Here is a 15281-nt window from a genome sequence, read left to right as displayed (position 1 = left end):
GTCGTACTTGGCATCACGTGAACAGGTGTTGAATTTCGACGCGCAACACGTCGACATCATCAATCATTGACGCTAACACCTCCAAAGCCGCTGCTCTGTCTCCTGCGAACGGTTTTCTACGTGATTTTCCAAAGTATCAGACGGGAGGAGGTCATCAGACAGCGCAAAATAGAGGGCAACAGGCTCCAACCACCAGAAATCACATTACGACCCCACCAAATACCCTGTTGTCGCGCCGTTGTTTGTTAGATCCGTCTCAAGTCACTCTTCTGCGCTATGCCCAACAGGTGAAACGACAAAATGGCCCGCAAAGGCGGGGGCTCAACCCAGAGACCAGCTCCACCTTATACAACAAACGGACATGCCAACGATAATCCGCCCCCATCAACTATTGCGGCTCAAATCGTCCACAATGCTTCCAAAACCAACGTGCGGCAGGATCCAGCGGCCAAAGTCAGCTTTGGAGTGCTCGTCAAGGAATTCCTGCAACATCCAAACATAGACGAGTCGGACGACCCTCAGCTTGTCGCACTCATCTGCGTCATTGCTGAAGCAGGACTGGAGGCTCTTTTCAAAGACGATCCTTTCGCTCAAGATCAACGAAAACAGCAAGAGCAAGGAATAGACAGCATTGCTGCTCTTACAAAGATCCTGGACCGAAAGCCTCATCTCCTGCTGAGCGCAAACGACGGCGAGGACGATGCTAATGGGAGTCCGAGACCTCCTCTCTTTATCTGGTTGTTCCCTAAGCTTCTGGGATTGTTGACCCATGCAACCCTTCAGCCGCTCCATGAACCTGCCCAGGACCTCCTCGGGCTATGTCTCAATGTGCTCACTCGGACGTCCGTTTTCTGGCGCCAGGCGGCCGCAGTTACGAGATTCTATAAGGCCGGCGTCCAAGGTGAGTTCGTTGCCGATGGATAAAATGACGTGACTAATTTATATCAGATGTTTTGACCGAACTGGATTTGATGAATGACCCTACGTCGTTACTAAATCCATCAATTCGTGTCACTTTGCCTTCGTCAAGCAGCATAGGCGAGTTTTGGCCTGAAAGTCAGCACATCATCGCATTGCCCCATGACTTGCAGAGGACAATGGCTTCGCCGATTGTGACGATTTACGTTGGATTCAATCTCCTCCTTGCGTTTACCAAAGCATCCGATCGAAGTCGAGGAAAGGGGTCCGGTTCTGCTCCCTCTGGTGACCACTCCTCATGGGTCCTGGAAACCTGTTGTGCATTGTGGCAACACTTCATCCGGTGGGCAACTAGCACCGACAAGAGTGCATTTCACGATGAGACCCAGACCGTATATTTGCACTTGTTGGAGGTTGTAGCAGTCCCCAAGGCTGCTTTGGAAGACCACTTTTCGACGTCAATGAAATCAGCACTTTCTCTCGTCGCTGGCCTTTCTGGTCTCATTGAAAACTTCTCCACGTCGCCTTTGTCTAGTGCTACCCAGATACGACTTGCGCTTATGTTTATCCGCCTGCGTAACATTCTCAATGATATGCCGATGGTTGACCATATATTCAAACGCCGACAAGAAACCTGGAAGTCAATTGTACTGGAAGGCTTAGAGGCAAGCGTAGCCAAAGTCTGTCAGAATACCGAACAGGTATCAACTCTACATAAAGATCTACAGGTACATATTGACATCATGTATGATAGTCCGCTGCTAATGAGTTTCAGTTGGCGCTCTGTCTTTGGACATCTCCGGGTACATGGCCTTTGGTCGCCGAATTACGTACGGAACTTTGCTCGAATACCTCTGGGTCCTTCTCGGACGCTCAGCTCGCCGAGGAGTCCATGTCACTCGTCAAAGCACTTCGTGAAGTGGATCTGAGTAGCAATGAGAGACCGGCAAAACGACGCAAGACCTTACCCGAGTCTGCGGAAGATATTAGTGGTTCTACATACGACCAGCTCGTGATGATCTTGAACGGCAGCTCGCAGGACTCGCCAATGTTGGATCTTATGAATCTTCACAACATCGTCAAGTAGGTCTTTTGATGAAATTTGACTTGTTTGAAACTTATAGTCTCAGGGACCAATACTCTTCTATCTTAGATGACTCCAATCAGGAAGAGCTCGAACTGTTTGAGCTTCGACAGGTTGAACTACTATCGGCTTTGGGAAAAATTGCTTGTGCTGGTTCACGATGTCTAGAGACCTCAAACTTGAACTCACGACACTGGGAGACCATGAACTGTACACTTTGTGGTACATCACTCACTGCCAAACGAGATGTGAATGTCTACTGGAACGACGCAGGCTGCGGAGAGGACTGGAAAGACGTCATTGCCGCCATGCTTGCGATTACGAAGGAAGAAGAATTCCTGAAGTCTTCGAAAGCTCGTGTTCTAATGGCGGTTGCTATTGGCCGAGTCTTCAACCATATTTCAGACATCGAATACCTGAATTTAGAAAGCTGTGAACTGGGTCAATGGCTGCTTACATCGATGAGGACATCTTTGAGAGAGTTGAAAATTGCGGCTACGTAAGTGGATACTCATTGTGTCGACGACAACAGCTGACACCTATTCAGGAGCTCCTTGATGGTCTTCTTAAGGAACAGCATCTCTAGCGGTGTACGACAGAAAAATCGAAGGTCTACGCTGGAGTTCATCGATGCGATTGCCAATAAGAACGTGATTTCAGACCAAGAGACGTTCATCATGGCATATGGTCAGATCGCCCGGTAAGTTACCCTTCTACTTCTTTGCTTCAACCTGCTGATGTTTGACAGCGTGTGTGGCGAGTTCGAATTTCCCATCATACTGCATCGCCTTATTGAATATCTCGATCACACGAATGCCCTGATCTGTGGCATGGCTTATAGAGAGGTAAGAGACAAAACCTCAACTGAATCAATCAACGCTAACGGGGATAGATTGAGTCTCTTGCTGATGAGTTTGCACCGGATCCTTTGAAGCTTCTGAGTCCATACTGGAGAATCATCGGCTTTTCCGCCTTCAAGGACGTCGTCAAGAAACCACAAAAAGCAACGCAGCTAGCTGACCTGACAGAGCAAAGTGTCAACCAACTTCTACTACTCACACAAGCGGACATTCTTCCACATCTCGTCCTGACTAAAAGGAGAGAGGTCGTGGAAAGAATTGCCAAAGTCCGCAAAGCTTCGGTTATCGATGTCTTGACTCAACCAAAGAAAAACACTGCAAAGATACTCGCACTACTCCTTTCCCAACCAGTGACAGACGTCGCAGCCAATGCTATGGAGACTCTTGCAGCTATCGAACCGACCATACGAGAGAGGATCGGCAACAGACTCGAAACGTTGATCACTCCGGACCCTGATGGCATCGCTGTTGAGATACTTCTCTTAGCTGCCGATCAAGACGAAAGCAAAAGAAAGCTTGTAAGCGGACCCTGTCTCGCCTGCTAGAATACCTACTTATCGTTTAGTTTCATCGTGGCTTTAGCACGCTAGCAGTCCTTGCCGATGCGAAAAGCGGGCAGCGCAAATCAAAAACCAAAGTCTTGGACGACTTCCTCGAATCACATATTCTTGGTATAATAACTCATCTCTCGAACATAATTGAGAGCCCGCTAGCGCAGGGCAAGACTGTCATTCAACCGTTGTCTGAGCGAAAGAGATGCATAGCAGCTCTCGGCCAGTTGATGAGCCTTGCACGTCACAATGTGAATTTAGCATTGCCACAGGTAAGTCACGCTTAAGTATATAGGTTCCAACTTGCTTACAAGTATAGCTTCGTGCGTGTCTTCAATCTGCAATGGCGGATCCAGAACTTGTCGACGAGACGTTTCTCGTATGGTGCGCTTTCCTAGCAGCACTTGAAGCAGATGATGTCATGCTCGTAGTTGATCAGACTTTCGCTCTAGTCGTTCAGCATTGGGCATCGTTTTCCGAAGAAACGCAGATCAAGGCGAACAAGATCATCGTCGACTTGACCCAACAGCACGATGCGCCTTTGAGGGAAAGGATAGAGTATTTGCCTTCTCTAGCGAGTATTCCGATCATGTCTAAGACCGAAGGTGAACTTGTGCGTCTCAAATCGAAAGTGGATACTATCAGGACCTTTCGATCTTTCAGCAACCGATGCAAGGATCAGAATGCCATCGTGGTGCGACAAGCACTGAGGGAGCTTGTGCCCTTCCTTGACACAAACCAAGGGCATCTACATCAGTCAATTGTCGGTCAAAAACCGATACCAGTACTGGCAACTTTAACTCGATCTATCCTTGATGCCAGTGTTCGGTTCTCGGCAGAGGACTTTGATATTACTGTTCTATGCGCGCAGTGCCTAGGTGTTATCGGTGGTCTCGATCCTCACCGGGTCGAGACAGTACGTGAAAAGAAGCGACTTTTGGTGTTGACCAACTTTGCCAACCGAGACGAGGACATCAACTTCGTGGCGCTGCTGCTGGAACAAGTCCTCGTCAAAGTCTTTCTGTCGACCACAAACCCCAAATCACAAGGATGGATCGCTTATGTCATGCAAGAGATGCTCAGACATAGTGGATTCAAGAGCCTCGCTGTTGCGAAACCTCGGTCTTCCCAAATCAGCACCGAGGCACACCGATGGAGTGAGATCCCTGAGAGCGTCAAGAACGTTCTGACTCCATTCCTGAACTCGAAGTATTCAATCAACATCAACCCATCCCTTCGTTACGAGCCTCCGAAATCTCCAATATATGGCAACAACATCAGCCATGGGATCTGGCTTCAAAAGTTTGTCTACGACCTATTGCAGAAAGGGCAGGGGCCCAACGTTGAAGAGATCTTCCCAGTTCTGGCTCGCATCATCAAAGGCTATGATCTCTCAATTGCTACGTTCATACTTCCTTTTGCTGCTCTGAACGTCATCGTTTCTGATGATGAGCAAAACATGCAAAACGTTGGACGAGAGTTGCTGACGGTACTGGAGAGTGAGCTAACGTCTCCTGACCAGCTTGACGCTTCGACTATCAGGCAATGCAGTGAGGTGAGAGGATAGCATACACACTCAACGCCAGGTTACTGACTATTGATAGAATGTGTTCCAAACGCTCGACTACCTTTCATTGTGGCTACAAGAGAAGAAGAAAGCTGTCGCCGATGCCAGAGTGATGGCTGGCAAAACTGGTAGAGGAGTCTTGGAAGATGAAGAGATGAAAGCCATCAAGGAGATAAGTCGCGTGGAAGGCACACTTCAAATGATTCCCGCCGAAATAATATCACGACGAGCAGTCGAGTGCGGATCTTACGCGCGGGCTCTATTCCATTGGGAGCAATACTATCGACAGCAACAGAAGCTCAAGGTTGATACAAATCGGGCGTTCCTTGAGAAAGACGAGCTACTAGACCACTTACAGATCATCTACGCGCAGATTGACGAGCCTGATTGCATGGAGGGTATCTCGGCCCATCTCAAGGTGTTGAACCCTGAGCAGCAGATCATCGAAGACCGTAAAGCTGGCCGCTGGACGGCGGCTCAGACCTGGTATGAGATTGCGTTGGCCGAGAAGCCAAATGATTTGGAGACTCAAATCAATCTCTTGACTTGCCTCAAAGAGTCTGGTCAATACGGTAGGAAAAGCGTCAGATGTTACAGAAAGTTAGCTGATAGCAAGATTAGATGCTATTCTCAATTACGTGGATGGATTTCATGCATCAAATTCTCTCTCAGGCAGTACGCTGCCGTTTGCAGCCGAAGCCGCCTGGTCTGCAGGCAAGTGGGATCAGCTCGAAAGAATTCTAGCTGCCTCGCCCGAATCGCAGACCAATCCTTTCTTGAATTTCAATGTCGGTGTCGGACAAGCATTGCTTTGTCTGCACCGGCAAGACGTAGCAGGGTTCAAGAAAGTTATCCCAGCGCTGAGGGAAGCAGTAGCCAAGAGCCTTTCCCCTTCAACAACAGCATCCGTTCAGGCCTCTCATGACCACTTGGTTAAACTTCACGCGCTTTATGAGATAGAAACTATCAGCGGCATGGCTTCGCCGAGAATGCGGAACCGCGAAGTCATTCTCGAGAGTCTGGATCGACGACTGGATATCATTGGTGCATACACTTCGGACAAACAATATATTCTAGGTGTACGACGGGCGGCCATGTCATTTTCTCCGTAAGTAATCGGGTTTCAAAATTCATTGTATCGTGTACTGACTGAAGAAGCATCGAGTTCACAAAACTGGATATTGCATCTGTATGGCTCACAACAGCAAGACTGGCTAGGAAAGGCGGCTTCATGAGCACTGCTTTCAACTCCGTGCTCCACGCTGGCCGATTAGGAGACAACGCATCCAAGATCGAATACTCGAAGTTGCTCTGGAAGGAAGGGCATCACCGAAAGGCTATTCAGAACCTGCGCGGAGCTATCGACAGCAACGCATTCCAGTCCGACGACATCACTGTTCCTGTCAACGTCTCAGTCACAACGGCTGGTCGAGGGGACGATCAGCACATGAACAGAGTCAAGTCTCATGCTCAGCTGCTCCTGGCAAAATGGCTGGATCGAGCTGGCCAGACTCAGTCTCAATCCTTGAAAGATGCATACGCAAAGGGAGTTATGTCGTACTCCAGATGGGACAAGGGCCACTATTACCTCGCTAGGTACTATCTCAAGCTCCTGGAATCTGAGAAGAAATTACCGGTATTGAAGCAGAGCTCAGAGTACCTCTCTGGTAGCTTGACCAAGCTTGTGGCTGAGAATTTCGTTCGCTCCACGGTTTACGGCACGAAATACTATTACCAGACCCTGCCCAAGGTACTCACCCTCTGGCTGGATATGGGTATGGAAGTCATGAACAGCGCCCCTAGGTCGGCCCGTGACAAGGAGCTTCACGACTTCAAGCTTGGCTATCTCGAGCATCTTAACAAGTACGTTAAGCGGTATGCTACTGAGCGGATGCCCGCTTTCGCATGGTATACCGCCTTTCCGCAAATCATTACACGGATCAGTCATCCGAACAAGCATGTGTGGGACGCTCTTCAGACGATCATCATACGCGTTGCGGCGGCGTATCCACAGCAGGCACTGTGGAGTTTGCTGGCTGTGCTTCATTCAACACAAGACGATCGCCGGTCTCGTGGGACGCGGGTACTACAACTATTGCGTGTAAGTTACCAACTCAACATAATGCATTGCTCTACTAATCATTTCTAGGATGCTTCGAGAAAGAAAGGGTCAATGGATCTGAAGAACCTGATCATCCAGGGACAGCGTCTGACTGATGCTTTGCTTGCTGCTTGCGATGCCCCAGTAGAGCAGCGAGTCGCCCATGTCAGTTTATCGCGAGATCTCGGGTTCAGCCACAAACTCGCTCCGTCTCAGCTCGTGGTTCCAATCGAGGCAAACATGCTCCCAAATCTTCCAGCTGGAAACGACAGTGCGACCATCCGCAGACATAACCCTTTCCCACAAGACGCAATCACCATCAATGCCTTCATGGACGACGTCCTCGTCCTATCCTCGCTCCAACGCCCCCGAAAAGTAAACGTCCGCGGCTCAGACGGACGCTCCTACGGTCTACTCTGCAAGCCCAAAGACGACCTCCGCAAAGACCAACGCCTAATGGAATTCAACACGATGATCAACCGCGCGCTCCAAAAAGACATATCATCCAGCAAACGCCGCCTATACATAAAAACCTACGCCGTAACGCCGCTAAACGAAGAATGCGGAACAATCGAATGGGTCGAGGGCCTAAAGCCCATGCGCGACATCATCCTACGCTTCTACCGCCAATACAACGTGCCAATCGACTACGCAAAGCTGCGCATGCTCCTCAACGAAGCTTCCTCGTCGCCGGCAAAAGTCGGCATCTTCACAGACGAGATCCTCACACAGTGCTTCCCCGTCCTGCACGAATGGTTCGTCGAAACGTTCCCCGAACCAGAGGCCTGGTTCGCAGCGCGCCTGCGCTACACGCGCTCGTGCGCCGTGATGAGCATCGTGGGCCACGTGCTGGGGCTGGGCGATCGGCACGGCGAGAACGTGCTGCTCGAGCAGGGCGACGGGGGGACCTTCCACGTCGATTTCAACTGCCTGTTCGACAAGGGGTTGACGTTTGAGAAGCCTGAGCTTGTGCCTTTCCGCCTCACGCACAATATGGTCGATGCCATGGGGCCACAGGGCGTTGAGGGCCCGTTTCGAAAGGCGGCTGAGCTGACGTATGGGTTGCTGCGCCAGCATGAGGATACGCTTATTACTATCCTGGAGACGTTTGTGCATGATCCCACTGCGGACTTTTTGGGCGGCAGGAAGAGGAAGAAGATTGCGGGTGTGGCGGACACGCCGCAGGAGGTGCTGGATATTGTGAGGACGAAGGTGAATGGGTATTTGAAGGGGGAGAGCGTGCCGCTTAGTGTTGAGGGGTATGTTGAGGCGCTGACTGCTATGGCTAAGGATCCGATGAATTTGGCGTCTATGTATATCGGGTGGTGTGCTTTCTTTTAGAACTAATGAGTAGCGTTTGGTTTTGGATCTGTAGATGTTTTCACGGTAATGATTTCACATCATGATAGAGTGAGTAAAAATAGTGTCTCCATGCGATAGACTGAACACTTTTCAAATGTGGAGCTACATGCTAACAACAGTTCTACTATCCATGCTGGACAGAATACCAAACAACATCAGTTCGCTTACTACCCCTTGCTCTCCAATACTATTCATCGATTCACAAAGGACAGTATTTACAAAGTATCTCCCTTCACAACAGAACCCGTAGCAGGTTCATGTTTCTTCTCCAAAAAGTCCTCATTGGCCAACTTGACCGACGGCTCCGCCTGAGTCTTCTGCCCAAGCGAAGACCCAGCACTCGGAGCATTGACTCCACTTGCACCCGCCGGGAACGCACCAGGAGCCTCAGCGGAACCTGAAGCGGTTTGAGTCACAAGTGGCTCTTCAGGTTTGATGGTGGGGAGAAGCCCTTCAGCCTTCGAGAGCATGCTAGAAGCGTCGGCAGAGCCTGTAGTTGGGCTGCTCACTGTCGGCTCCTCTGACTTAAGGGTGGGAAGCATCTCTTTAGCCTTGGCGAGCGGGTTGGGAGCGTCGGCCAAGCTTGGAACTGTGTTCGCAATCGGCTCCTCTGGTTTGAGGGTGGGAAGAATCTCCTTAGCTTTGGAAAGTGGGTCAGGAGCATCGACAGGACTTGTAGCCGTCTTGCTGGTAGCCGGCTCCTCTGACTTGACGGCAGGAGCGACTTGACTATCCTGTGCAGTTGGCTTGGCGGGCTCCGCACTGCCAGTCACAACGTTGGCAACCCTTGCCATAGCAGACGCGAAGAAACTTGGTTCTGCCACAGGCTCAGGTTGCTTCGACGGCTCTGCCACAGGTTCAGGCTGCTTCGACGGTTCCTCCACTTGTTCAGACTGCTTCGACGGTTCCTTGACGGATTCTGGTTTCTGCAGTGGTTCTTGCACACCTTCAGACTTTTGCAGCGGCTCTTCCACTTGCTTGGGCTTCTCGAGTGGTTCTTCCACCTGCTTAGGTTTCTCCGGCGATTCTTCGACTTGCTTTGGCTTCTCCACCATTTCTTGCACCTGCTTTGGCTTCTCCAGTGCCTGTTGGATCTTGGCGGCCATCTTGGCAGCCGGGACGTCCAGAAGGCCATCTTCACCGAAACTCCAGATCGCCGTCACGGGACCAATCTCCAAGTTAGGGCGGGGCACCGCAACTTCTGCGGTAATAGTGGCAGCAGGAGCCGGCGAAGCAGCCGGTTTCCTCCTCTGGGGGCCCTTCGCCCTGCTCTTGCGAGCATCAGTGAGGGGTTGCGCCGGCTCCTCTTCTTCCGGTTCTGGTTCTTTGACCTTGGGGACTTGCGGTCCAAGACCGAGTTTGCTGTTGAGGTCTTTCATAAAGCCGGCTTGGAGAGCAGCGATCTTAGAGCCACCCGGTCGACCAGGGACTAGAGACTTGGCCTTGGGCTGCGACCCATCGTTCTCGGCCTGAGAACCCAATGTTGGAACCTTCTCTGAGGAGTTGGTGGAAGACTTGGTGGGACGAGCTGGGAGTTGAGGCTTGGGTCGTTCAGGCATAACAGGAGCTTTCCTGTCCACCGGAGAAGCCTCCGCCTTCTGTGGTCGAGAAGGAACACTGGGACGAGCGGGAATTATGGGTTTATCGAGTACGGGAGATTCGGGAGCGTACTCATTTGTATCGTCAATCTGCGGCGTGCTGACGGTCGTCTCGAGGTGACCGTGGTCAGGGGCATCCTCCCAGATATCTTGACTGGGGAAGCGTTGCTGCATTCCAGGACGCTCATTCCTAGCTGTTGTAAGGTGCTTGTTGGCGGCCGCGAAACGCTTTGTGTGCTCTGGAAGGAAGGATTGCTGATCCTCTTTGGTGATGTCTTCCTTGCGTCGCTCTTCTGTTTCAGGCTTCTCGAAGACCTTGGCAGCGCTGACAGGGGCAACCGGAGTTTCGTGCTCTTCGGGTGCTTGAGGTGTCTCGACGGTCGTCTCCAGCTGCAGACTGCCAGGCGTGTCTTCCCAGACGTCCTGGCTGGGGAACTGATGGCGTGCACTGGGTCGCTTGAGCTTGTCGGCTTGTGACTTGGGCTTCTTCGTGCTGTCCTCGTCCTCAGGGAATAGAGGCTCGTATTCCTTGTGCGATTCGAGGGGAGTACCGCCCCGGTCGAAGTGGGCGGGGCTGGGAACGACGCGCTGTACACGTGTTTGGCTCGAACTCCTACTAAGAGGGCGAGGTTTTGTGATGTACGCCGGCGTGCCATCCTCGTTTACAGTGTACTCGTCACCACGGCGTTCCAGCTCGGGCGACACGGCAGGCTGTCTCCACTCGGAGCTGCCACGTTTTTTCAGTTCGTCAGAGGCGAGGATGGGGGTGCCGTATCCGCGCTCCGTCACCCAGCCGCCCTCCTCGCTTGTGTTGCCGCCCTCAGGGCCAAGGTCTGCCGTTGGTGGGTCGTAGCCTCCACCGTGAATCTTGCTGCTGCGATGGGCCGGCGGGTCAATGTGGTAAACCTCACCGTTGTCGTCGCGCTGTTCTGAGGCAGACTTGTCGGTTGCTTGACCTTCCTGACGCAGGGGAGAGTCAACGTGTCCACCCTTGATTGATGCAGGGCGAGCCGAGGATGCCGGCCTTGGGGATGCCATTCTCATGGCGTAGGCCTCGGTGGCCATGTAGCCGATCTGCTCGTCGGGAGTGCTGACAGCTTCGTGAGAAGTACCTGTGTATTTCAATCAGTATCAGCCACAGACTGGCACAGCAGCCGCTGGTAGCATACCCATTGACGCGTCCTGCCCGCGAGTGTGCACCAGCTTCTCCAAGTTGTCGGAGCGCCAATGGTAGTCTTTCCTGTTCTCCTGGATGTGTGGACCATACTCGCCGGCCTTCTCGCGCTTCAGGTCCTCGGGATGCTTCTCGTACCACTTCTGCTCGAACTCGTCTTTGGAGATGACGCCGTGACCGTGCATGCCGTAGCTGCCAGGCGGGCCATGGAAGATCTCGCGGCCGCTCTTTGTGCGTCCATGGTGGCGGCCGCTGGGCTTGTTGTGGAAACCGACGCCGGTCGAGGCGCTCTGCTGCTCGAATGGCGAGGGCGTGGGGGCCTGGACGTCTCCGGCATTGCGGAACATGGGCACCTGGACGCCGATTTCCGGGATGCCGCGTGCGTCCTTTTCGTTGTACAGCGAGGAGGGGCGCGAGCTGCTCTTGCCCTGAGCCGCCTTGTCGTCAGATGCAGGCTTGCCCAAGCCGGCTGCCATAGCCGTCGACGAGTCGGTGCGGGTCACGGCTGCGATGTTTCTCTTGGCCGTGGAGCTGGGGACCGAGGCTGTGGGGGCGTAGAGGGGCAGGTCGCCGGCAATGCTCTTGGTCTGTTGGGGCACGCCCTGCAGCTGGGCCTCGTTCTCGTTAGTGAGCGTCTTGGAGAGGTCGTCAAAGCTGGCGTATTCGTTGCCTTCTTCGCCGAGTGAGGGCATCGAGACGCTTGGAGGGCGGGGCGGCAGCTCCGTGCTGAGACGGCTGCTGTCCTTGGGCGGGCCATTGTGCAGGAACGTTGGGTCGTTCAGAGGCGAGCGGGCAAATGTGTCGCGGTGCGGGGACACGGAACGCTCGATGCCGCGGTTCGGACGCGGGGGGATCTTGGGCACGTCCATGTGAGTCGATGAGGGTGCTGGGCTGTTCTGAGCGCGGGACGGGCGCGGAGGTATTGTTGGCTGGCCGCTCATTGTGTATGTTGTGTGTGGAGGTGTGGTGGGTAACAAGCTGTATCTGTTGCTTGCATGTCAGTGGTCCATTCCATGCTCAATGGCTGACACAAAGCTAGCTTAGCTGCAGTGACGAGGGCAAACTCACCTCGTTGCGCAATTGAAGCAAAGACTCTAAGGAAAAGGACGAGGGACAACGACGAAGCAGACGTCGATGAACAAAAGGCGCAAAAGCTGGATGCATCAAAGCGAGCCAGGGTGGTGCACTTATGTATCTATCAGAACCTGGGGCCCGCACTTGCATCATTTCAAAACCTGATCGCCGTCGTTGAGCCGGCTGTCATGCACAATCCTGTCTAGCAGACCTCGCGGTTGTTGGTGACCTGCTTCTACTGCAATGCACCAATGCCAGCTCTTGCATTACATGTTTTCCTCCCCAGCTACGATGCTATTCTTCCCTGGCAAGCGAGTCTCTGGTCGTTGAATTAAACCTTGTTGCTGGACGGTCCCCCGCATCACAGTCTGGGTTCTTTCACATCACCACCTGTATTCCTGTCTATCTCAGCTATCAGCAATTCTCAGCCCATTCCACAGATGCACACCATCCCTGCATCAGCAAGTCTACGTATCAGCTGCATACCAACGTGCAAAATCTGCAACAGCTGTGTGACATCTTGAGCAACGCCGCTTCTAGACCCTTAGAATGCTAGCGTTTCCCCGCCGGACGATCTGTAGCCTGCTGGGTTGCTGGCAGCCGATGCATCGTCACTGCAAGCGTGTAGCTCTGCGACTCGACTTGATGTGCCCACCTTTGAGCCTCACTTCTGGCAACGACACAACGTGGCACAATAGTATCAAATGGATGATAACGGTAAATCAATTGGATCCTGCCAATGCGCTTTCGCTTTTAATCCATCGTCCGGAAAGCTCGTCGAAAAACAACCCTCAAACAACGCCCAGCTACAACTGATCATACAAAACACGACTTCCTAGCTCCCTATACGACCAATACACAGACACAGTAACAAAGTGGTACGTTTCGCCATTCTTGACCAACTCATCCGGATCATGGTCCTTATATAATCATCTGCGCAACGCCCTGTCCGCCCAGCGTCTTGCTTCCCTGGAAAGCCTGGCCCTTGAAGCCAGCCAGCGCATAGAAGAGAGCTGCGAGCAACAAAAAGAAGGCAGCAACAATCAAGCTAGTGGCTCTGGCTGCGATGCTGGCCCATTGTACGGCGCTCATACTGGCATAAATGGCGGCGCGCATGTAGTTGGTCGCAAACTTGCGGATAAAGTTATCGAACACAGGCGAGGTCGGGCAGATGCGGAGGAGCAGAGGGATCTCGATGAATATAATGATGAAGGCGCATACTCTGCGAAACCCATTAGACAGAACTTGGCGTGCGAGGGAACGGACACGTACAAGCATACGATGCTGAAGGCGATGACCCAATTAGCATTGAAGATGTTGGCGATGCCGAGCGCGAAGCAGAGGACTATACACAGTACTCCCGTCCTAGTCGAAGAGTCAGTCCATAACTCCTAGGTGAGGTGCATTTGAATGCGACGAACCATTGCCCGTAGATGCCTGCGAGCACGTCGTGTTAGCAACAGCTCTAGAGCTCCCTCAGCAGGTCTCCTTACTGAAATTCCGCGACTTGAACTCCTCGGCGAGCGTCATCTCTGCGATTTGATTGCCGCGTGGACCGTATGTCTCCCTGCGATGCACAGGTTGTGGTGGGGAAGCAGTGTTGGGAGCTTTGTTGGTTGCGCAAGCTGAACGAAGCTCTTGGACAGATGAACAAAGCGATCCGGACCGTCTTGAACGTGTGAGTGCAGAACGGCGTACGTGTTGGGCTGCGTAAGAAGAGTGTGGCTATGCAATGCTTTTCTCGGCGCGGTGGTTGTCTTCGTGTTGCCTAGCGGTTGCGAACGGTGCTGAGCTGAGCTGGTCTGATTGCTGGGCGGAGTTGCGGCTTCCACGTAATGACAGGGCTACTGCCGAAACCGTCGTCGAGACTGTCGGTGCTCACACCTCAAAGGCACCGACCTAGTAATTGCACCTCACATTTTGGACTTTCACCTTTACTCATGTTCGTGCAAAGGAAGGAGCCATGGACGACTCTTGTTTTGGCCTCTGCCGCTCTCGGCCTTGCCCTCTACTACTTCAATACTCCACATTCATCACCTTCAAGCACCGCAGAAGACCCACAAGAGTGTGAACAGCCTCGCCAAGAAGAGCCCACAGATCACCTACCAGACCCGGACAACATGAACGCCAGCGAGAGAGTGTTTCACGAACGCTTCATGCGCGAGGCCATCGCCATGGTGAATCAAACCCTACACCATTCCATGTGCCCTCACGCCCAGGCAATATGAGGCTGACTCATCACACGTGACAGGCTGAGCTTGCACTGAAGAGCGACGAGACGCCTGTTGGCTGTGTCTTTGTGAGAGAAGGCGAGATCATTGGACGTGGAATGAACGAGACGAACCGTACCCTTAACGGCACCAGACATGCCGAGTTCGTTGCCATCGCGGGCATCCTCTCCAAACATCCAATCAGCATCCTCAATGAAACAGACCTCTATGTCACGGTCGAACCATGTGTCATGTGCGCCTCGATGTTACGCCAGTATGGGATCCGAGCTGTGTACTTTGGCTGCTGGAATGAGCGGTTCGGCGGGACCGGAGGCGTCTTGAACATTCACTCCGAGTACGCAAACTCCACCCCATTCACAAGCCAAAATGTGAACATACTAACAACTACCACCAGTCCCAGCATCGACAAACCATATCCTGTCACTGGAGGCATCTTCAGAGAGGAAGCCATTATGCTCTTGAGGAAGTTCTACGTCCAGGAGAACGAGAAAGCGCCCGAGCCTAAGCAGAAGAAGACGAGAGAACTGAAGACGGAGATTCTGCCCATGGACATTCACGCTCCAAAGTCCACGGCGTCGTCGGGTCTCTCCACACCAGCTGTTGCTACGCCGACTCTGCCAAAAGCTACTGTTGCTCTCCCGCTCCTTCCCAAGCTAGCTGTTGCGACTCCGGCTCCAGCTTTGTCCTGAGCAATCGCTCGATACGCATATATGGATATCCAGTATCACGGGTTCCGTGCCTTACCGTTCGGCATAGCGAAC

General features: G+C 52.7%; 4 protein-coding genes across 4 annotated transcripts; 2 read left to right on the top strand and 2 right to left on the bottom strand.

Annotated features, from left to right (window-relative positions):
* Nucleotides 1–72: 72 nt before the first annotated feature.
* Nucleotides 73–8516, top strand: P153DRAFT_393282 (uncharacterized protein). Its single transcript, XM_033671220.1, has 13 exons — nucleotides 73–901; nucleotides 949–1646; nucleotides 1694–2001; nucleotides 2049–2501; nucleotides 2550–2702; nucleotides 2751–2847; nucleotides 2895–3380; nucleotides 3428–3685; nucleotides 3733–4968; nucleotides 5018–5552; nucleotides 5602–6088; nucleotides 6139–7081; nucleotides 7130–8516. Exons 1-13 carry the CDS (start codon nucleotides 301–303, stop codon nucleotides 8420–8422), a joined length of 7548 nt encoding a protein of 2515 aa, XP_033527849.1. The 5' UTR covers nucleotides 73–300; the 3' UTR covers nucleotides 8423–8516.
* Nucleotides 8504–12362, bottom strand: P153DRAFT_393281 (uncharacterized protein). The gene is made up of 3 exons (XM_033671219.1): nucleotides 12284–12362; nucleotides 11211–12199; nucleotides 8504–11153 (listed from the first exon to the last, which is right to left on the bottom strand). The coding sequence occupies exons 2-3, from the start codon at nucleotides 12154–12156 to the stop codon at nucleotides 8659–8661; spliced, it is 3441 nt and encodes a 1146-aa protein (XP_033527848.1). The 5' UTR covers nucleotides 12157–12199; nucleotides 12284–12362; the 3' UTR covers nucleotides 8504–8658.
* Nucleotides 12363–12985: 623 nt separating this feature from the next.
* On the bottom strand, nucleotides 12986–14109 carry P153DRAFT_428430 (uncharacterized protein). Its single transcript, XM_033672718.1, has 4 exons — nucleotides 13783–14109; nucleotides 13711–13726; nucleotides 13562–13654; nucleotides 12986–13511 (listed from the first exon to the last, which is right to left on the bottom strand). Exons 1-4 carry the CDS (start codon nucleotides 13817–13819, stop codon nucleotides 13211–13213), a joined length of 447 nt encoding a protein of 148 aa, XP_033527847.1. The 5' UTR covers nucleotides 13820–14109; the 3' UTR covers nucleotides 12986–13210.
* Nucleotides 14110–14274: 165 nt separating this feature from the next.
* P153DRAFT_272593 (cytidine deaminase-like protein) lies at nucleotides 14275–15167 on the top strand (the record flags this gene model as incomplete). Its single annotated transcript, XM_033662917.1, has 3 exons — nucleotides 14275–14466; nucleotides 14541–14854; nucleotides 14915–15167. Coding segments are annotated over 3 exons (759 nt in total), but the record flags the coding sequence as incomplete, so codon positions are not given.
* Between the last annotated feature and the right edge of the window lie 114 nt (nucleotides 15168–15281).

Source organism: Dothidotthia symphoricarpi (assembly GCF_010015815.1).
Source record: "Dothidotthia symphoricarpi CBS 119687 unplaced genomic scaffold P153scaffold_3, whole genome shotgun sequence".
Lineage (NCBI taxonomy): Eukaryota > Fungi > Ascomycota > Dothideomycetes > Pleosporales > Dothidotthiaceae > Dothidotthia > Dothidotthia symphoricarpi.
This window is presented reverse-complemented; position numbering and strand designations above follow the sequence as displayed.

What these genes read in the sequence shown, in the direction of transcription:
- P153DRAFT_393282 (XM_033671220.1), top strand. Translation starts at nt 301, where the DNA reads ATGGCCCGCAAAGGCGGGGGCTCAACCCAGAGACCAGCTCCACCTTAT. An exon ending in GCGGCCATGTCATTTTCTCC is followed by an intron (nt 6,089 to 6,138) that starts GTAAGTAATCGG and finishes TGACTGAAGAAG; the next exon opens with CATCGAGTTCACAAAACTGG. An exon ending in GGGTACTACAACTATTGCGT is followed by an intron (nt 7,082 to 7,129) that starts GTAAGTTACCAA and finishes AATCATTTCTAG; the next exon opens with GATGCTTCGAGAAAGAAAGG.
- P153DRAFT_393281 (XM_033671219.1), bottom strand. Translation starts at nt 12,156, where the DNA reads ATGAGCGGCCAGCCAACAATACCTCCGCGCCCGTCCCGCGCTCAGAAC. An exon ending in CGGGCAGGACGCGTCAATGG is followed by an intron (nt 11,154 to 11,210) that starts GTATGCTACCAG and finishes TGAAATACACAG; the next exon opens with GTACTTCTCACGAAGCTGTC.
- P153DRAFT_428430 (XM_033672718.1), bottom strand. Translation starts at nt 13,819, where the DNA reads ATGACGCTCGCCGAGGAGTTCAAGTCGCGGAATTTCA. An exon ending in GCCTTCAGCATCGTATGCTT is followed by an intron (nt 13,512 to 13,561) that starts GTACGTGTCCGT and finishes TGGGTTTCGCAG; the next exon opens with AGTATGCGCCTTCATCATTA.